At 38.7% G+C, this 23,412-nt stretch overlaps 1 protein-coding gene across 1 annotated transcript; it reads left to right on the top strand.

Annotated features, from left to right (window-relative positions):
• The first annotated feature begins 287 nt into the window (after positions 1-287).
• fah (fumarylacetoacetate hydrolase (fumarylacetoacetase)) lies at positions 288-18,938 on the top strand. Its single transcript, XM_080497283.1, has 14 exons — positions 288-400; positions 657-767; positions 1,465-1,586; positions 2,526-2,575; positions 3,861-3,951; positions 5,603-5,700; positions 6,136-6,188; positions 6,393-6,492; positions 11,883-12,013; positions 12,820-12,895; positions 14,213-14,259; positions 15,229-15,330; positions 15,402-15,519; positions 17,569-18,938. Exons 1-14 carry the CDS (start codon positions 320-322, stop codon positions 17,643-17,645), a joined length of 1,257 nt encoding a protein of 418 aa, XP_080353409.1. The 5' UTR covers positions 288-319; the 3' UTR covers positions 17,646-18,938.
• Positions 18,939-23,412: the final 4,474 nt, after the last annotated feature.

The following is a 23,412-nucleotide window of genomic DNA, read 5'->3' as shown; positions in this document are numbered from 1 at the left end:
ACGAAATGAATAATTGGGATTTAAGTCCTTTACCAACACTGGCATGACTTAAATAAGCATTTTAGCAACTTTCCCATTCTTTCATCTTTACCAAAGACAACCTGCTCTGGACCCCAGATTTACTTTTGCTTAGTCATTGATGCGGCTGGTTTGCATTACGGTAACTCCCAGAGGTCTGGACTGGGGTGTTTCCTGGAGGCAGCTCAGGATTGGCTGTTCAGGCAGAGGCGGGCCTGTGCAAACATCTGGAAGTGCTTTCAGCTCAGTCATTCAGTTGCTCAGTGAGATTGAGAGGAGAACTTCGGCCGCCACAGACAACATGTCCTTCATCAAAGTAGATCCAGCCTCTGATTTCTCCTTCCACAACCTTCCTTATGGGGTATTCTCCACGCCTGATAATGTAAGTGCACGTTGTCTTTGTTTGCATACACAGATAGAGATGAGACCACTTTCAGTTTAATCCAACAGCTGAAACAGAACAAAACCTCATGAAATGTGTTGGGATGGAGAAAACTGCACACATGTCCTATTCAAAATATTTTTTTAGTGTTCTGGAAATAAAAGAGCAGAAGGATCAGATTCAAAATTGTCTCTCTGGGGTATTATTTGTGGAACATATTCACAGGTACAACATGTGTATTTTAATTCCTCACCAGGCCAAACATCGCATCGGCGTTGCCATTGGAGACCAGATCCTGGACCTGAGTGTGATCAAGTCTTTATTCAAGGGGCCTGTTATGACCAAGCGTCAAGATGTCTTTGAGCAGGTATATTTCATATGTGGCTGTGGCGCTACACGAGGTGGTCTTCCTATATCAAAGTTGGCAGTTTGATTCCTATACCTCACCGGTCAATGTGTTAGCACTCGGACAAGACATTGAACTGCAGATTGCTTCCATTGATGGGAAAGTTGTGCCCACACTGAACCCACTGCTATCAGTGGATGTGATGGAACTATGACTATTTATTTAAGTAAATCAAGTCTGTTTGTCAAGATTCGGTCAATCTTTTTACTCTGCAATGAATCAGAATAATTTGTATGCTCATTCCTTCATGGACAATCATGTCTTTTCATTTGTCTATTATAGCCTGTTAAGGTCAGGGGAGTCAAATAGATGTTAGTTCAGGGGCCACATTCTCCCCAGTTTCTACTTGAGAGGTTGTGGATTAGCAGTAAAATACATTTTAAATACTGTACATTGTGGTAAAACACAAAGGTCAAACTTCTTGATTTACTTTTGTAAAGAATAATAACAGAATAATTCAGCTACAACGTGTAGACTTCATTTAGTGCAGTAATTATTAATATTAATTGTACCAGTTCTGTTGTATTTCTTCATGCCAATCACACATTAATCAAAGTGAAGACTTGCAGTTCCACAAGATCATGTGTTGCCTGCTCATTCACTCAAGAATGAGCTGGTATCTGTTCTATTTCAACTCCTGTCTGTCTTTTCCCATAAGCCCACCCTGAACGCATTCATGGCTCTTGGTTACGAGGCGTGGCGGGAGGTCAGGAGGACCCTGCAGGCGCTGCTGTCAGCCAATGAGAGCACTCTGAGAGACGACGTGAGCCTCCGCAGCAGGTCAGTCCTGGAAAAGTGTGTGGATGAAAACATTTGTGTGGCATTTGTAAAGTTTTTTTTCAATGATCTCATGATCAATACAGCTCTTGCTTCAGTCAGCAGCTCTCACCTATTGTTTTAAGAAAATGCTGCGTCACAGGATTGAACAGATTCCATATAAGTTGAATCTGAATTTCAGTGAAGGCATGAGCTTAAATCAGGTACGTCAAACGAATTTTAGTTCCAGGGCCACATACAGTCTTAATGTCATGTTGAATGGGCCTGGCTGGTAAAATGTTGTAATAATAACCTTTTAATTTGAAGTGAAGTAACCATGTAGTATGTTATACCACTACTAATAAATGAAACTTTTGGAAGGTCGAGTTTCATGAAACAAGGTTGTTGTCATGTTTTACTGTTCTGAACAGAGACACAATAAATTAATGACTTGCTAAAGTATAAGTCTTTATATAGCAAACTGAACTATCCATTAAGTAAAAACACTTTGATGAGTCTCACTGATGAATTGTGGAGGACTGTGTGATTGAGTTCTGTCATATATTACAATTACTGTTACTGGATTGTTAAATTAAAACAAAGCTGGGGGATTTCTAATCTGTCTGACGGGCACGTTGGTTGACATGCTGTGGAAAACAGCCTTAAATGAAGGTTATTTAGTGTTGTTCAATGCACAGGGAGCCATTTGTGAAGATTCCGGAGGGGGATGTAATAACTGTGATTAATGAAGAAATGAAGTCATACATTTTTCTTATATGACGCGTCTGTACGAAGCACACAAGCCAATTCCTGATTTTTCTGATTGATTATGTCTCTGCTAAATTGCACCCGAGGAAATCTGCTTAAGTTTCATGACATTTTGAAACTTTTTCTGTAAAACAGTTTAAAAAAAATCTCCTTTGTGACACACATTTGGATAAAGCTTTGACGTTGCTCCTGCAGAGCGTTTGTCCATCAGAGTGCAGCCACCATGCACCTTCCTGCAGAGATCGGTGAGTGTTATTAAACTTCTTCCACCTTCTCAGACCACATGACTGCATCCACCATCTAATGCGACCTTCGTATTGCAGAAGTGTCAGCACGTATAGAAAAATGCATCTGTTTCCTTTAATGGAGGTTTAACTTCTGGACGGATCTCACAACTTTGAGATCCAGAAAGGTTTTAATGTGACGAGTCGCTCGGTGAACATGCGAACAACAGATTTCTACAGAGAACAGAGAAGTTCTCATGGATTTTTCTCAAACCCATTTCTTTTCTGGGAGTTTTGATCATTTTGTTTTGCATTTTAAGTTTTCAACCCACTTAAATCATTCATAGCACCAACTATTTTACATGTCGGAGTCATATTGATCTGTTATTGTGCAGTTGTTGTAAGAAGGTTGTCAGATGCAGTAAGTACTGTATTCACTCTGATAATTCACTCTGATTTCTTGCAAAAAGACCTTAAATTAAATTGAAATTACATAAATCTAAACTAAAACAATTACAATAAAATGTGTTCAAATGAAATTGACTTGTTTTTAAATTAAATTAAATCAAGAGGTAATGCAATGGAGGCAGTCTCAATATAGACTATAAGTCGAAATAATATATTTTTATTGACAGAAATTATTCAAACCAAATATTAGTATTAAAAAAATCAATGGATTCAAAATAATTCAAATAAAAATAAATTAAATGCAATTAAAACATTTTTTATTTAAAGGCAAGGAGTCCAGACTGTAGATCTGAGCAACTATGACATTACAAAAGCCACACAAAATACTATGCGTGAAAAGATTATTTGTTCTAGATACTAAATTAGGGGCAGCTTGGAAAAGGATTTTAGAATTTATGAAGAAACAATTGATGACTTTTGCTTGAAACATCTCATAACCACACAAATGCTGTTGGGTTTTAACCTTTTTCTTTCATTCAATATATATATATATATATATATATATATATATATATATATATATATATATATATATATATATATATATATATATATATATATATATATATATATATAAAGTGCTGTACTATTCCAGAATATTTGCACTGTGATGTTTAGTGATCCACAACAGGGTATTTTCTTTCCACATTAAATTGTTGGTCTTTACCATGTTTTTTATTTTTTACTCTAAATAATCAACATGTAGTCTTATATCCAGCAGGGGGCACTGTTTACCAGATGATCCGTGCTTTCTATCGCGAGGCCGACTCCTAATAAAAGAAGGGCAGAGGCAAGAGATGTGAATATTTCACTGTGCTCTCTTCTTTGCTTTTCACAGGCGATTACACCGACTTCTACTCCTCCAGAGATCACGCCACCAATGTTGGCACCATGTTCCGGGGAAAGGAGAACGCTCTGATGCCAAACTGGTACATGATGAATCCAACAGGCGGCAAACACTGACAGCTCTGACTTACTGTGGGGGCTTTGCTCGATTGGGGGCAGATCCTGAAAGATTGCATGAAGCAAACAGTTTGAGGTTTCCGCTCATGTTGAAGGACGCTGGAAGGTTCCTGGGATTGATTGGAGCCCCAGAACATGGGTGTGCAATTAGACAGTGCAGCGGGACTGTGGGAGCATCAGCGATGAAAGCCTCAGTCACACAGGACAGACAGCCTTCGTTTATTCTCCAACCCTCGTGGGAGGAATGCTAAAGGTGGCTGAGGCGTCTCCGTTTCCCTCTGAATCTGACACGCCGCACTTTGTTTGAGCAGGTGATTGGCAGGCGGCTCCTCCCGCCTGTCAGAGCCTCTCCTCATCAAACCTCCGGGATCAAGAGAAGCTTTTCAAGCTGGCTCATGTTGCTCAAACTGAGTATTAAAGACATGGGGACCCCTGTATGGAGGCAGGAGAGTGTCTCTAAACTTTGAGCAAACATACATCAATACACATGATTTGTTTAATCTAATATTTGATGTCTATTTTAACACTTTCATCAGGATTTAAGGGTATTCAGGTATTATCCCGTCCTAACTTACACACATAAATGGCTCATGCTCTCTGAGGTTACAAGAAGCTAAAAGTTCGAAGGAACCATTAGATTGGGTTAACATCTTTGTTAAATAGAACCTAACTTTAGTTTTTTAGCATGCATGATGAGGAATAACATGATAGAGGCTGCTTCACTTTGTATAACAGCGCACTGATAATACTATAATATGCCAATATTGATGAGGTCTGGTTTAAAAAGGGCAGCACATACTGGTGAAGCACGGTTGCGAGAGCATCGTGATTTGGTGTGCTGCTTTTCTACTTCAGCATCCGTCAGACATCCAGATGACAGAGAAAAGGTTTTGGATTATAAAACTACACAGTAGGTCGTACAGAAACAATATTGGATAGAAAACCCACCATTGGTGATCTCATTTGTGAGACTGATTCCAAGATAGACTTGATAACAGAACTGAAATCCATCCATCCATCCATCCATCCATCCATCCATCACAGGGTAACACTAACCCATAACAATGAATCTGATGTTTATTTGAAACATGCTAAATTAAAGTTAGAGATCAATACTTACTAAATTTGAAAATAATGTGTGTATTAGCAGTCTAGACACATTCTCTTTATTTGGATTTCTCCCTCCATTTTTTCTTAAGTATTAAGTTTACCTTTCAAATATGTTTTGGAAAGATCGAAACATTCCCTCCCGCTCAGAACCAAACAGAGAACCTGGGGCGACAGAGCCTCTCCATATGTACCTGCCCCCACACTCTGGGGCTGTACTGACCTGAACACCTTCAAGTCAGTCAAGACTTACTTGTTCAGAACTGCTTTTAATGCTTTGCACAAATCTATTTCTTTTATGTGTTTTTGTGACTCATTTCTATGTTTCTCCATTTTATGCTTGTTGATTTTATAATATGATGATGCAAAGTATCTTTGAATGTCTTGAAAAGTGCTATGCCAATAAAATGTATTATAATTATTATTAGTAGTAGTAGTACTCCATCCACAGAGTCCATAGGAATCCTTTAGTTTGGTCACTGTTGTGATGCGTCATGTGTCTTCCTGCAGGTTGAGGCTCCCGGTGGGCTACCATGGCAGAGCGTCATCAGTGGTTGTTTCTGGGACCCCCATCCGCCGCCCCACAGGCCAGATGAGGCCTGACCAGAGTGAGCCCACCACCATATGATTCATAGAAAGGATTTTTGGAGGCAATTCTTCTGCAAGAACAACTGTTTATTTCACTCATCAGCAAACTTTTTTTTTTTTTTAATTACCAATGTGTCAATCTTTGTATGAAAGGTTTATTTTTAATGAGTCATGAAAAAATGTTAGGAAAAATAGTTTAAACATTTGTCCTAAGGTCTATTCCAATATTTATTTCTTTTCTATTTGTCAGGCTGCTTTATTTAGCCATTATTTTATGTGATTGTCAAGTTTGCTCATTCCCTCAGTTTCCCTCCCCAAAATATAATCATAGCTTCAGCCTTTATATGATTGTCACCTGATTTTAACCTTGGCTTTGTTCCCACATTGTGGCCGAGCATCTCTTCTTCCTCTCATACAGCCGGCGATAACTGTGTTTACTCTGTTCTTTCTCCCAGCAAAGCCTCCAGTGTTCGGCCAGTCCAAGCAGCTGGACATCGAGCTGGAGATGGTGATTAAAGTCTTTATCTCATCTAATAACCAGATCTGTCAAGTTTCCCTGGATAGAGAAAGAAACTCACTTCAGCATGTTCTTTCCTTCTCTTGTGTCAGTGAGTGAAGGTTTCAGTGTCAGTTATACTAACAGTTGCTCCTCATGTCCTTCTCTCGTATGTCTCCTGTCTCCTCCTCTGTCTCCTCTGTCCTTGGTGCCCAGGCCTTCTTTGTTGGAGGAGGGAATCACCTCGGGGAGCCCGTCCCCATCAACAAAGCCCATGAACACATCTTCGGCATGGTGCTGATGAACGACTGGAGCGGTGAGTTTAAAAGTTTAAGACATTTCCGCTTTACAGAGGAAACTAAATCAATCATGACAAGTTCAATTCTTTAATAATTGCTTCATTTACACATATGGTTGACAATGTTGTCACTTATGAACAAATATGCATTGTTTTGCATGTTTAAACTCTGAAATAGAATAAAATGCATCTTTGTGGCAACAATGTTTTAATGTTTCACAGATAAATCTGTTCATCTTTACATGGTCATTGTGTTACATGCAAGTACTCTAATTAGTTTGTTACATATTATTAATGTGTTTGAAATGGTATTGAACACTGAATCCTTGGACTCATGACATTCTAAATACAAATAAAGTTATACGAAAAAAATCTGATGATGACTTGTTAGATAAATAATGATTTTTCGTACATTTTAATCAGAAACGGCAATTTACCAACATTTACTTGTTTTACCAGCATAAATTGGGGATAAAACACACGTAGCTTGATACTTATTAATTTAAAAAGTTCAGATCAGCCCAATAATCAATAAATTCATATAAAGTTAACATTGTGTGATTTCTAAGACACAATTGATGGGGGTGAATTCTTAAAAAAACAAAAAAAAAAAAAACACCGTAGCGTTTAGTCACATCATCCCACAATTTGACCTTTTTCACCAACAATCTAACAGAGAACCATCAGAATAATAAAACCTGGATAATAAAAAGGTTCAGATGATGTGTGAAATATAAATGAAATAAGGATGCAATGGTTATAAAGCTTCAAAATTTCTATTGTTGCCTAAATATATCTAGTAAATAAACTAAATAAAATTCTTTGAGAAGAGGTCAAAGTGGTGAGGACGTCGCACACACATGATCTCAACCAATTTAAGAGTTTAGAATTAATTTCAAGGACATTAGAGTTCATGTGCACTTGATATTATTGCAAAAAAGATTTTATTATAGTTGTGTTTAGATTACAAATGTGTCTGGAGTTAAAAATGGTCTTGAACTGAGCAGCAGAGCTCATGAAGTTTAGATATTTAATTTTTAAAGTCTTCACAGTTTTCATTACGGGTCACATTTTTATCTTTTAACACAAAGACCCTTCTGAACGTTAAAACCCCAAAATCTATATAATTTTTTAAATCACAAAAACTGAAGAATTTCATTCTGTTTGTCTTTTGCTGTTCATAATTTTATTCATATGACAACATCTCAAACAGATGACATTTTCATCATATTTTTTGGTCAGTTATTTAAAAATAAGTAATCATTCTGAATTTTCCAACGTGTTCTAATTTTTAGCGATATGCGCTTGAACATTGCTGCCATTAAAATCTAAATTATTTATCATAATTACATTTCGATGCTCCTTGGTTTTATTTAAAAATATGTATTAGTGATTTTCTCGGGACGTTTGGGTTGACACCGTTCTTCTCACGGAGGCAAATCAACAACACTAACTAGCAGTGGCGTTTCACTTAGAGGCACACTTGTTCCCTAATTTAAAGCTGAATTATAGATGTCCCCGTCACTTCAGATCCAGTCAGAGGGAAGTGGTTCCACATTAAATGGCAGTGTCAGTCCTCATCAAAACATGAGAGCAAATATGTATTATTGATTGTCTCTGGAGCCTCGTTCTCCACTCTGTTACCTTCTCTGATGGATCAAAACACTCCTTCCAAAAAAAGCATGAGCATTTCAAATAAATCTGGTGTAAAATTTCAGTTAAAATAAATAAATATATAAATAAATAAAATTATATGTATATATATATATACATATATGTGTGCGTGTGTGTGTGTGTGTGTGTGTTATTATTTCTAGCAGGTAGTGTAGCAGGTAGTCTAAAGACCTGCAGCTTAACCCAGAAACTGTTATCATTTTGGTGGTTAATAGTGGGATATTTGCAGCACCATTTGCTCTATAAACACGAACAGAGATGCATGAGACTTTCTGTGGAGAGCGAAGCTCCTCACTTCTACACTTAAAGCTCAAATGAACATCATTAAAGCAGCAACTAGAAACAGATTAATATGAATTCATTAAACTGTGATAAAAGCATTTAGTTTGATGGTCAGCCAGAGAACTTCAGGCAGCCAGGAAATTTAAAGGTGCATTTGAAGCAGTGCCACTTGCTTTTTTTTTATTTATTTTTTTTAATAATTGCCAAAAGCTCCCATCTGTCTTTCCTATTCAATCTGCCATTTTTATGTTTGTATTGAGAACAGACTAGATTAAGAATGAGCCGAAAAATCTTTATCTTCAACACCAAAATTATTCTAATCTAATCTAATGAAAGAAGTCAGTTTTATGCCGTCAATTATAATCAACATACTGGATATTTAGTAGCTTGAATAAACCAAGTGGTTAAAGAACATTATGTAATTTCTGTAGATGGATCAAGTTTAATACACCTCGCAGCTTTAATACGCATGAATTTAGAGGTTTTCACAGAGAGAGTTCATAAGATGTCCAATAATCCGATGTGTTGCAGCAGAGGCCTGGAACATACAGGATCATGGTTGGAGACCCCAACTAAGATTTTCATTTGCATAAGGTCAGCAAGAAACTAGTCTTGAAGTTAGTCAGTTGGATGAAAACATTACAATTTCTTCTTCAAGGTTTCAATATACATGACACATGAAGTTAGGAAAGATCACAGGCTTCTAGAATTGGATAGAAAACGTCCTCCAAAAAAACCCTATTCTCATTCTTTCTGAAGAATAACTAGAACTAGCTTCTATTTAAAGATAGTGAATATTTCAGATGTTGACACTTTGGTCGTCACGGTTACATGTCAGCCTAACCTCCATATGTCGGTGTCCTGCCCCGGGCATTGACTGTGATTTACCAGGCTCCAGCGGCTCAGCGCTACCGTTTTATTTCAATGCTCCTCTGACAGAAGCAGAGTCAGATAGAAGTGTTGATGCTCCCCTGTGTCGGAGTGAAGCTGAGCGGAGACTCATTAATGATTGACCAAGACACCGTGTATACAGTGCTGCAGGCTGTTTTCTACAAATACTGAGATTTAGCAGGACATTTTCATGAAAATGTTGAATTTATGAGCAGTTTAAACTCCAACTTCACTTTATGAGCTGCACATTTGAATAATGTGATCCATTAACTCTAGTTTTACTTCGTTCTGCCGCTCTCATGTATATTTATTTACCTTTATTCAACAGGATAGCTCAAAGACTTGTTGATGGATATTGATGAAAGTTGGAAGACTATAGATAAAACGAAAAAGATTGGCTGGTTGGCTTTGTGCTGAAGCAAAAGAGCTTTATTGATGGCTATTGAAAATATAGGAAATCTACACTGGATAATGCATCCTTAGAAACTAAATTATTGGGATATCAAATCCTCTCAAAGCAACTGAATCAGGTTAACAGGACTTGGGTTGTATATCTTTTAAGACGAGTCAGTCAAGTCAGAGGACTGATGGAGCCACATGGTTGGAGACCAAGACATGAACCGAGTCCAGTTGACTTGATTCATTCGCTTTAAGAAGATACACAGATAATGATCTCAAGCTGAAGGGAGCATTATCATCTCTGTAAAGGTGGAAGTTATACTACGTCACATAAACCTATGGTCGACACCTAATGAGGTGGCTGAGCTTTGCAAGTTACTAAAAAAATATTTCTTGATTATAGTTATTGGTTACTTCTGTGAGATGTTTTGAGATCATCTAACACAGGGGTGTCGAGCAGGTTTTGGTTCAGGTTCCACAATCAGCACTATTTCATCTTGAGTGGATCAAATACTGCAATGATATCCTTTAATGTTTTGTTGTTGTTGTGGTGCAGTATGCGTGATGAAAATGTCAATAATTTCACAAAACCAGACAATTACTACTGAAAATAACTATAATCTCAACATGAAGTCAATTTTAATGAAACCTATTATTAACTTTATAAATTAATTCTTTATGCATCATATAATTTGTATCAGTTATTATTTTAACGATCAGAGAAGAGAGTTAGGTCAGTTGTCCCTTTAAGGGTTATTGCTCAATCATAAACATGAAAATATTCTGGGGTTGTGAAGGCCAGTGTTTAAAAGCAGATATGTGGAGCTTTGCGTTCAGCCCTTTCAGCTCTTTTTAACCTGAAATTACCTTCAGTTTATCCACCGAATGTGGAATTGTTGATTTAAAAAGGCCCCGGGCTCATTCTGCAGACTGAATGTCTGAAGGACGACACATTCCTGCAGAAACGCTCTGGTTTTTCCTCACTGCGGCTCAGTGCCGGACATTTTTCAGTCTGTGACATTTCTGCTGAACATGCAGCTAAAATAGAAAAGAAAGTTGACTGCTGAGGCTCTCAGGAGATCAGTTCAAGACTTTCTATGAATATCTTCCTCCAAACATGTCAAACATACAACTCTCACTGCTAACTGGCTGCAGAGGGAGAAGTTTGATCTTTTTATGGTCACTTGAGAACGTAGTCGTGTGAACGGGGCCTAAAAGAGCAACTCATCAGCGGCTCTGTGAATAAAGGTTGATCTTGTTTGTTCCGGCACAGTCAGATCAACACAGATGGAGAATTCAGGGCTCATTGAGTAGAAGTGCCTCAAACTGACATCCAGATATTTCCTCTGAGAGACAGAAGCAGAGCAACATTCAACCCCACAGACACTTTTTCACAATTCTCAAAGCCTCCTCCAGGTGGATTTGGTAACTATTATCTAATTGGCTGTAATTTTCCTTTTCTTTCTTTCTTTTTTACATGACATTGCATTCTTGATTTGATAAAGACTCGCCCTATAAGCGCACATCTTGTTTTATGAGCACATTAAAGCAAATAATCCTGAAACCCTCGTTAGTTTCATTCAGACGCATCATTAAAAGGAGCGAAACAAACTCATATTTTACATTCCTTCGCCCATCCATCTGGTTTATAAGCTCACTTTACTAAAATTAGGGTCACATGTAGCTCCAGGTTATAGGTAATGTTCTTCATTACGCACGCACACACACGCACACACACTGATCTCTCGTATCGATACACACGAGAGTATATATTTTCACTTTATTTTCCTATAGTTTCTCCAATTTGTATCAAAAACATCTATAGAAACCAGCTCGCTCAGATTAAAGTATTCCTGCAGCATCAGTGTATCTGAATCTGTTTTTTTGGTCACATTTCACGTAGTAATATATAATACATCTTGTTGTTTTTAATTCACATTGTTAAATGCATGTCGATAAAATGCTGTTTAATTAAAAAAACATCAGTTCAGATGAAATGTGTTGATAGAACTATAATCCTGTTGCAGCTAAACACATTTATTCCATTACAAATGACACCACCTTTCAGAAAAACATAATTTCCATATCAGTACAGATTATCAGAAAGTTTTAATCCGAGCATGACCTGATTCTGCTTTTTGTTTTCCTCTGTTGATTCTCAGCCCGGGACATCCAGGCGTGGGAATACGTTCCTCTGGGACCTTTCCTGGGGAAAAACTTCGGGACCACCATCTCGCCCTGGGTCGTCCCCATGGAGGCACTGTTACCTTTCGCAGAGCCGAACGCTGCGCAGGTGATTCAAACTGTGACACAGTCTTACCTTACAGGAGATTATGGGTTGTAATCTGAAAAATAACCACATAAATCTTCACTTTGTGTCACACTTGAATGGAAAGTTTAAACTGTTTGTCATTTTTTCATGAATATTTCATTCAGTTTGCATAATTAAAAATGCAACATTTCATGAATTAATAATTTTTAGATTTAGATTTAGCAAACAAATATTATTAATCTGTCTTTATGGGAAAATAAATGTTCCAACGAGTAGATGAAATGTGTAGTTTAGCAAACAGTCAATACAGTGGGAAACCACATAGCCAGACCTGGAGAAGAGTCAGTTTGAGGATTTAAAGCTGCCTGACGTCCCATAAAGTAACTTGCCTGATGACTAATGGCCTAAATGCGTGTTAATAGGATTAAATATGATATAGTCACACAAGGGATTAGATTAATTTAGAAGTGGAAGCCTTTTTCTTAGCCTATAACAGATATATTAACAGTAAAGATCTCTGCTTTCACAAATCTGGAAGAACTAGAAAAGAAGCCTAGTGATTTTTACATCATTATCAGCCTGAGTAAAATTGCACAAGTTGGCATAACAGACTTACTGAGGAGTTGATGCTACATTTCTTTAGCAAATTAATCCAATTAAAGCAGAAGTGGGCATGCTTAAAGGTCCGTCTCAGATTTAGTGGACAAGAGGCTTTATTACCAGGGATTTTATGGAATTTGTTGAATAGAAAAACAGTTTCGAAGCTCTATTATGGTTCATCTATAATGGAAACATGTATAACTGACTGTTTGTTGCTGTTCGCACAGGATCCAGAGCCTCTTCCATACCTGCAGCACAGTGACGCCTACACGTTCGACATCAACCTGTTCGTGTCTCTAAAAGGTGACGTACAGAAAGATACTGTCAGTAAATCTACACACCATCCAGCATGACTGAAGATGTACTGATACTCAGCAGTTTGAGCCTGAGATAGTTGAATGAAATACTACAGTACAAAACACATACACAAACAGCATAGGGATGAATGACTCAGGCGCTGTTTTCATGACTATATTTGAAGTGGAATATTTCGAGCCAAAACAGTGACAGCTGAGTTGCCAATCCTGAAAGTGTTGTGCAACTTGAAGGTAAAATGTGATTTATTTGCTTTATTCACCTGAATAAATTAAACAGTTGAGGTGTAATCTTAAATGGCTCAGTGTCAAGATGCTTTGTTACCTCCAGAAGTGAACTGGTTAACCATTTACCTCCAGTTTGTCCTGTGCTGTAATACCAGTTTGAACCACACGTGTCTTGAGTTACTCTGTGTTAAACACAAACATTACAATCATTGAAGGTGACGACTGTATTAATTATCAACAATATAAAGAGTTTCACCTGACGTTCCACATCATATTGAACTTCAGAATCTCGTCTGCAGTTCATTATATCCCAGCAGAGACTCAGAAAAAATAAGAGTATATTATTCTTGAGCATTGAAATTAATCGCAGATTAATTTTTTAAGTAATGCAGTGAAGCGCTTCCTCTGCTCATGTATAAATTAATCATCTTGGATGCATAGAGCGAGTCTGTTGTTGACAGAGGTAGCTGGAACAGGATGTCGTGTATCTCTAACTAGAGGACGTAACGTTGGTGGGTGGTTTGAGATGTCAAATGCCAATATGGGAAAAACGCAAAGTAAAGTTGATTCAGTGCAAAGGATGAGAGTGCGTAAGAGAAAACGTGAGAGATATTTGATACTCTTAATCGTTTGAGATTAAGATTCTCAATCGCTTGCTTTAATGCCATTCTTTTATTTCTTTGGAAAGCATGGCAAATTGCCCTTTGTCTGATTGGTGCTATATGAAGAAATTTGCTTTGCCTTGAGCAGAAGCCTTAAAGATACTTTGAAGAGTTTAAGGTGCACACAGACACATCGGGCCTGGGTTCATCCATTTCCTCAGATCTTACTCTAAAACTAGTTGTAGCTGCCTCTACAGTACATACTAATTTATTGTTGAATTGTTGTTTATTGTTAGCATTAATATACAAGAAACCTTTTTTAAAGTGAAGCTGTTGAATATTCTCGATGAATTAAATGTTTTTAGGTGAAATATTGATCTGTCAGATGAGTGTAGCTGGACTCCTCTGTTATGTCAGTATGTTACCAAGTGATTGATAGTGTCACTCTGATGTGTCTTCTGCTGTTTGCCCTTCAGGACACGACATGGCCGAAGCTGCAAACATCTGCAGGTCCAACTTCAAGGTAACAGCCTTCCGTTGCTGAGTCACTGCAGCTTTAACAATCTGGGCTTTTTTTTAATGAGCCCAGTAAAAAGTACAGATAGTAAAAAGGCCCATAGGGGTTTTCTAAGAGAAGTGCTTTCTTTCTGTTTTTACAAAGCCAACAGGATCTGCACTAGTGAGCCAAATGTCATCCACAATATCGCTGTTTTTTTTTCTTGCGTCATTAAGAAAAGTAATATTTTGATGTGAATCGTTAGATAATGGCAGAACAGACTGAAATATGAATGAATATGAGATGTTTTTTATTCAGTCTAGAGAGAACATAGTCTCTAAAGTGAGTCTCTGATGTGCTTTAGTGTAATTTAGCGTGAGGTGTTCAAGGACACCGTCTGTGTTTTAGTATAAAATGACTCGAGTGAGTGAGTCCAAAGTAATGCATGCTACCTGCTATACATTTATTGGGAGTTATTTCTAGCTGCGTAGTAGAAATACAAATAAAAGACGCCTCCACTTTAGTTCTGTACTGAAACTTCAAGGACTCCAGGTTCAGTTTTCATAATGAAACTCTCGCATATGCCTGCAAACAGTGTTTTCAAGTTGATTTTAAATAATTTCTATTGTTACAAAACCTAGTACTTAGTTCATACTGCTGTCTGACTTGTATTGTGAATTGTGGAAGGCCATTGAACTGCAAATAATTAAATGTTGTATTATTTGTATCATCTATGAACATCTATGCAGCTTTAGTATTTGTCTAAAAACAACAAAATTAAGGAAACAAAGAAAGGGTTGAATCTGCAGCTCTCTTAGCTCTTGTTTTTATTCAGCTCTACAAGTGTAAAGGTAGATTTTTCTGACTCTGACTCAGCAGGAATCCCAGTCCTTCATTTTTAATATATTCACTGTGCAGATTTTCTGGTGCAGGTTTTTTATCCTGATATCTACGCATATCTTAGTCATGCTCTGGCTCTCTTCTCTCTGACTGAAGTACATGTACTGGACCATGAAGCAGCAGCTGGCCCATCACACGGTCAACGGCTGCAACGTCCGACCAGGAGACCTACTGGCTTCTGGCACCATCAGTGGACCCGTGAGTGTCTGCAGGCTCAAACATGCTCACATGCATTTGAGGTTTGTGTTGAAACTGCTGGATCTCCTCAGGAGCCCGAGAGCTTCGGCTCCATGCTGGAGCTGTCGTGGAGAGGATCCAAGAGCATCGACGTGGGAGGAGGACAAAGCAGGACCTTCTTGAACGATGGAGATGAGGTCACCATCACAGGTGTGTAGTGTTGAAGTCAAGACCACCTGATCCGGGACTGAGTAAAGACTGAGACCGAAGCATCCCAAGACCAAGACAAGACCAAGACTTTAAGGGACAAAGATCAAGTCAGGACCAAGACCAGAGCCTTCCAACACCAAGTCAAGACCAAGACTTTAAGGGGTCAGGTAGAGACCAAGTCAGGACCAAGACCAGATCCTTCCAAGACCAAGACTTTAAGGAACAAATACCAAGTCATGACCAAGGCCACAGCATTACAAGACCAAAACAAGACCATGACTTTAAGGGTTTAAGACCAAGTCAAGATCAAAACAAGACCAAGGTGTTAAGGGTCCGTGTGCATTGTGGCCCTTCGATTTTCTTTTTGATAACAGGTAATGGAAAACAACCTGATTTTTGTTTTCCGATTTGATATTGGTAGACAAAGCATGGGAGACAACTCGTCTCCTGTTTTTTGTTTGGAAATTGAATCCTGTTTCTGACATCAAGAGGAAAATCGAATGGCCGAGGGGTACACAGACCTTTAAGGGGTCGAGTCAAGACCAAGACCAGAGTTTCCCAAGATCCAAACAAGACCAAGACTTTAAGGGGCCAAGACAGATCATTCTGGGACTACCTGTACTGTTGGAGTACTCAAAACCGGTCGTGAGTATACCAACACGACAGGTAACTGTGCTATTGAATCCAGCTGGATATCTTCTTTAATGTTCCTGCTTTATCTAAAGTCTTGTCAAAGAAGAACGGAGACTATCTTTATGAGATTATTTCAGCCATCACCGTGTTAAAAGCAGGTGCATGCAGGCTGGACCATCAGTAAATCACCATTGTAGGGTCATTACATAGAAACACAACGAGAATCACACCTGCAAGCAATATATGCTCACTAAACATCATCATATGAAGTTCAATATGATCCTGAGGGCATAATGGCCTGTAAATAATCTATAAATTACCACAACATTCTCAATCATGTCTACTAAGAGAACTGAGCACTATTCCATCATCGATCCTCGAAACCAGAGTTCAATAAATACACATCAATTTAATCAAGTGTAAGATAATATTCATTGAAATTTGTTGCTCTGCTGAGTTGACTTTTAAGTTTCCCCGAGAGAAACAATAACTCATACTGGAGAGGTTCAATATGCATGGACTGTATAATCAAATCGATTCCCACTGCAGGTTCAGTACAAACTAATAATGCAGAACCATTTCCAAAAGCAATGCAATAATATGCAGATTATTTACTTCCTGCATTTAGATGGAAGTCTATAAAAACCATACATAAAATGTTGAAAGTGAAAAATCTGAACAGTATCCGCTCATTTTAAATTTATGAGCAGCTCAAGTTTGAGTCTGGCCAGCAGCGTTGCACCACAGTGCTGCATCAGCTCTTCTTTTATTCACAAGTTATTCTACTACTGGAGTAAAAGCTTTCCACATTCCTGCTTCGGACAAAACTTCAGTACTTCAGGGTTTTTGACTGCTTCCACTACTTTATCTGGTCAATAATTACAGATCAAGTGGTTGTATTCAGTTAGATGGCATCTTCAGATAGAATACAAACTGGATATGTTTTTGTTTTTTTTAAGTCTGTTTCATTGGTGGATCTATTCCGCAGTGCAGGCAGCAGTACCAACACTGCAAACAAAGCTGACTAGTACTGAAACATTGGGAACAGCACAAAAGGGCAGAGAAAAATGAGAACAATGTTTTTGGCTACGGTGCATGTCGGGAAACCGCAATGACAGTTTGAACTGAAATCCTCTAGTAAGATTTAAATTAACAAAGCAACAGCTGCTGGTACATGTATGGTGTGTCATCCTGTCTTTTTCAAAAAAAAATCTGCCAGCCTGAGTAACTTACATGTGCAGTATTAGTGATCCTATCTATGATGATTTCACGTAGGGATGAATTGATGCAGGTATTGGGTCCGGATACCGCACGGGGTACTCATACTTGTACTCGTCCTGTAAGAAGTGGTATTAGTGCATCTGTCGTTTCATGTTTTCTTATTTCAACTTGTCTTTGATGTCCTCTTCTGCCCAGGTTACTGTCAAGGAGACGGATACAGGGTGGGCTTCGGACCCTGTAGGGGGACCATACTCCCAGCCCTACATCACTAAAACACTCACTGTTACCTGTGGGGGGATCTTTTTGTGGAAGACTCAGATGAGGGACGAATTGTTGGCTCCCATCATGAAAAAAGAAGAGCATTCGATTTTTGCTGATGTTACCGATGTTACTGCCCTTTGGACTTTTTACCTGTCAGTGCTGTGATGCATATTTTATTCAGGGTTGAAGAGGACACACACTACCTCTGAAAGCTGATGAAAGGTAGGAAGAGATGTAGCGGAAATGGAGGGATAGGATATTAACAAATGGGATTACCCATGTCTCTCTGTCAGAGCAATGACTCAATCCTCAAGAAACCGTTCAAGCTCTTTTAGGTTTTGATGAGATCTCCTCCATAGGCCAGTGTCCAGCTCTTCTCATAGATGTTTGATTAGTTTTAATAAGATTTTAACTTCTCTTTGTAAAATCAAGTACTTTGAAAGACTTGGTCAATCTTACAATGTCAGGCTTTTTACAAACTGTCTATTCCTGGATAGTCTTCATTGTTTCCATCACAGATTCAAGGTTCTGTATGCTTAAACACAGCAAAACAAACCTGAAATATTTCGGGTGCTATATTCATTGAGAAGTTACTATTTGAAGCAATGAGCTGACGCGACTAAAATGCTCCAGTCTGATCTCAAGCTTCCAAAACCCTGTATTTACTTTGATTGTGCTTTTTGGTCGTCTTCCATTCATCTGGTTGTCTAACAATGTGGGACTTCCAACATTTGACGTCTCGATAATATTCTGTCTCATCTGCCCAGACGAGTTCTTCCTTTGCTTTGTTTTGTCCACTGACTGATTAATTTCTCGACTCTGAGACATTTAAGAAACGATCAAGTCATAAAAGAGAATATTCTTACATTTATCTAGATTTCATTCCATCAAATGTACCAAAGCTTGACAGGCAGTCACAAAAATCTTTTAGTTTCATTACATTTAAGAAGAGTTGAATCAAGTTTCGAGGCTACCAGCAAGTTTTGTCTGTAAATACAGGTTTTATTACCTCACTTAGCTCTGCCAACTTTTCTCTATCTACCTATCTATCTTTTGAAACGATGTGCACCCGGCTGGAGTTAATAATTGATTAGTGTGTCTCTGACTCAGTCAGTGAAGTGATTCACTCTGAGTCCCGCCGAGTCATACAATGACCTTGTTATTGAAATCCTCTGAAATATTAATCTGGCTGAGGGATTCTCCCACATCATGTCAAAATGTTACTGCTGCACCAGTATCAGTGTTAATGGTGGTTTGATTTGTAGTGGCTGACAGTTTACAATAAACTCGGTCATTTTTCATTATATCGTGCCTGTGTGTGTGTGTGTGTTTTTCTATTTTTTAATTGTGGCTTATTTTGTCCCTCGAACATCTTTAACTGTGAACACTCTGCTCATCTTTTCATCTGGAGAAGATGAATAACAATAGTCAACTCTGAAGCTCCACTGCCTTACCTTGTAATGGTTCATATTTCATCCCTTGTGTTTAATGTTTTATTTACACGTGCCCAGGTTTTTACAAAAACAGGTATTTCCCCCTCTGCATTTACAAAGAAATCGTCATTGACATGGACTGCATATACACCTGGTTCAGAGTTACTATGAGTATGCCAAACCTGTAGGGGGCAGTGTTGTGAGAAGCATAAAGCCACGATAGCCAATCAGAATCCTGGAAAAAGCACAATGTCACAAATTGTGATGTAAATCTCGGCCTACCCCTCTTTAGATGCAAATAGAGACAGTTTTTCTAAATCTTCACAGTCACCGGAGTTTTCAGGAATTATTGTTTGCGGTGACTTGCTGCATTTATGTGTAAATGCAAGGCCCAAATGCAGAGAAATATCACTTTTTTTAATGTCCAGGTCAGTGTAAACATGGCCTCTGTCTCCCATTGCAAGCTCCTTGGCTTCCCCTTTTTTGTTTGATTGCTATTGTCTGCCCTGATGTGTTTCACCTCTTCCAGAGTGTGTGATTGTCTTTATCTGGGGGCTTTGGTTTATTTATGTGTCTGCTCTGTGTTCTCGCCGTTGGTCCGTCCTTGTTTCTGCGTTAGCAGCGGTATTCTTGTGTCTCTTTGTGGCTAACTCTCCGGTGATCTCGTGGAGTTTGGTGTTTTGTTTTTTGTGATTTTGAAATAAAGATGAGCTTCAGTTCTGCCTACAGCAGTGTCTGGTATTATGAGTCCTCTCTGAAGCCAAACTGAACATTTACAAAATGCCACAAGATCTAAATTTATTATTACAAGCTAAATTCTGAATTTATTCCTCGGACTGCTTGCCAATTATAGGAAGACAAATTGATGTAAATTACATTTACATACAAACTCTAACCCCATCCAAAGCTATCAAAAGTTCTTCAGTCGAAATGTCAAATTCCGTCCGATTGATTTCCCCAATGAAATGTACTTCTCCTCTGATTATTATACATTAGAATACAAACTGAAAAGTCAACAACAAAGTTTATTGCTTTATTTTGTTGAAGACCGCTTACTGTTCCAGGGTTCGTCTTTCTGTGTGTTGGCCTATTATTTTTGGATCTTTCACAATGAGCTTCTTAACTTTGGACAGCATGACTCCCGCAGTGCTGCAGCACACTGATATACTTGGACCAACTTTCCAAAAGTCATCAGCACTCTAAATGAGAATTTTATAGTTGCATTAGCAGCCTTGAGTGTGTGTCTGTGGGTTTGTGTGAGTCTGTTCCCTTGTTTCACTCACTTGGTCCCATTTAATTTGTGACTAATAAGTCGCCTTTAAATTAGTTAAAAGACTAAGATTACAATTAGTATGTGATAGAAGGTGAGCTGTCCCTGTGTGTGTGTGTGTGTGTGTGTGTGTGTGTGTGTGTGTGTGTGTGTGTGTGTGTGTGTGTGTGTGTGTGTGTGTGTGTGTGTGTGTGTGTGTGTGTGTGTGTGTGTGTGTGTGTGTGTGTGTGTGTGTGTGTGCGCGCGCGCGCATAAGAATGGGTGCACATCACACATTGAAAACTGAATCATCATCATCATCATCATCTAACAGATCTCTTGAGATTCTGACTTTGTCTGGTTTCAGGTTCCTTGACTTCCCCTCTTCGCCCTGCCCTGATGGGTTTCGCCTGTGCTTGAGCATGTGATTGTCTTCACCTGATAGCTTTGATATATACTGGGGCTTTTCACAGGTGTCTGGTTTGCCAGGTTGACTGTGTTGTCTGCGTTCCTTGTGCTCCAGGCTTTTCTCTGTCTTTAGATTTTTGTCTCGACGGCATGGCTTTGGTTGGCCAATATCTCCCCCTCCCCTTTCCCAAGTGTCTCTAATTAATCAAGCTCCTGTTAAATAAACAGTGATGTTTGTCCAAATGAGTTCTTCCACAATCAGCGTTCCCTGACAGGAGGTGCTCATGCCTCCACATTTGAAGAAATCCTGGTTTACAGTTTTCACAGTTGAGGTTAGGCTTATGGCTGGATGAGGGTCAAACACTTTCGGCAAAAGGTTGTGGGATTTGTTAAAGTTGTCAATTGAAAAGTCTCACAAAGATTTATACAGAATGATTGAGATATCACCACATTAAACATCACATGTTCTCATGCTGTTCAAAGATCATGAGTGCATTGTTTTAAAATTGACTTAACTCATAAAATCAAGGTTGAACCTAACGATTCACCGTTAGGGCAAAGATCCATCATGCTCAGGCCTGTCGTACTCCTGCAAGCTCTGACTAGACTCTCAGTGATGTGTAGAAACCTTCGATGTGCCACACACACACTTCTGGAGGCATTATATCGTGAATTTTGTGAAGACGGGGGTTCCTGTTGGGCTAATATGGAAAAAAATCACATTTGACAAATGGATTTCTGAAGACACGATAGATCTGTCTGTGGAAACAAACACAATATTGTCTTTTCCTGTGCAAAGTGTCTGTGCCCACTGCTCCTCCAATCAAATCAACCAGAGAAAAGTTATTAGCTTGCCAGACCTGGTTGTTGGTTTCCTTGAATCCCTGCCTCCGACCTACATGGTGACTTTCCACTTGCACTTTACTCCCCCATCCTCACATTAGAAGCTCCTGTCCTGCGAGAAACAAGATTAACTGCTACGGAATTCTTTTAATCTGTCTTTCATTGGACTCTCTTGCAGCAGCCTTTCACAAAGAGACTATCCATCTTTGGGGACTTTTTCAAAATTGGGCTTGTGGCAATATAAAATAAAACGACATACTGGTCACATAGCAGCTTCCAGGTTGCTGTAGAGTAGAACTGGTCAGAACAGACTCTGTTTGCTTATCTGTGGGTCTTATTTTGGGCCAAGTGGCCACATGTCCTTCTCGCGGACAGTGGGCCTGTGGTGGTGCAGGAATTAACATCTGCTATGTTTTGGGAGGAGAGCCTCCAGATGGCTGTGCATCATAAGGAGCGATCTGAGAGATATGTGGTTCAACGCATGTTGAGCTCAGAATAATCAGAGCGAAGTCGTGACTGCTTTCTCCCCCCCAGGTGTACTGGAGTATTTACCCCTTTATGACAGTGTTAACAGTTTTTATTTTCTGTTTTGTGTTTGTATATTTTAGCGTAGGGAAGCATTAGTGCAGCAGACTGGTCAAATAAAACTTTGCATTGGTGGTCAAATACATGGCATGTAATCCCACAATTGGCATAGTTACACTGCATCCCACTTTCATCAAAATATATTTTACTAGCATCTCTCGCTAACAATGGTGAAGTTAATCCTGACACTTTTTTTATATTTTGTCACCTCATCTGTCAAAAATGTGCATCTATATTAAAATAATTGACAAGTAAGATGAACAAATAATATCGACTCATACCAGTTACTCTTAACAGGGCAGACAACAATAACCAATTACAGGGATCAAAATGCAGAAATCTATCCGAATGCAAATGAGATCAACAGCCACTTGTTCACTCGGGATAAAAGTAAAGGTAAAATGAAACAGAGTGTAGGCAATGGAAAGCAGACAAATCAGAGCACATGAAATGAAAAGAAAGCAAAAACAAGAGGATGAAAAGAAAAAATGTGATAGCGGTAAGTGAGAGTGTGTAAGCGAGGTGTGTTACATTATAAAAAAAAAAGTATGTCCCACTTAGTCCCAAACTACCAGTCATCCACCAAACACCAGAAAAGTTAACCGCGCATATAAGTCAGTGCAAAGTGAATTCAGCCATTTTTTTCTCAACACATTCATAAAGTGCATATATCAGTACATATTAATCACTCAAATTTGACAGTAACAACACACTTCTGTGGTATGACAAACTTTATTTTTACTTTACACCAATTTTAACAGCTTTATTTTGAGAAGTAGTCCTTCTTTGCTTGCACAGTATGTCATATGTCCTGTTGTTGTGCCAGGAGAGGCTCACACCACTGGTTTCCATAGAGAGATGTTCTGAGGTCCTTCGATATGGAAGATATTGTGGCTGCATTTTCAGAAGTCAAGGCCTGCAAGCAGCAGTTTTTAAGAAAAAAACATTGCACTACAAGTGGACTATCGATATTAGACCAAGGTGTCACAGTTCTTGCTTTCCACTTTGGTTCCTTGTTTTTATGTTATTGTTGTCTTTTTGCTTGGTTGCATTTTAATCATACTTTATTTGTTTTTCTGGCATTTAGATATCGTGTGTAAAGTTTGAAATAGTTATCTTCGATGTTAATTATTTAATAAAGTATTTCTTTACTGATCTGTCATCCTGGACTTCATTCGTCATTATTCGGGGGCCGGGAGAACCCATAGTCCCTCTTGCCTCGGTTCCCCAGGGTGTAGAGAAACACCCCTGACTGCAGTC

Source organism: Blennius ocellaris (genome assembly GCF_963422515.1).
Source record: "Blennius ocellaris genome assembly, chromosome: 1".
Lineage (NCBI taxonomy): Eukaryota > Metazoa > Chordata > Actinopteri > Blenniiformes > Blenniidae > Blennius > Blennius ocellaris.
This window is presented reverse-complemented; position numbering and strand designations above follow the sequence as displayed.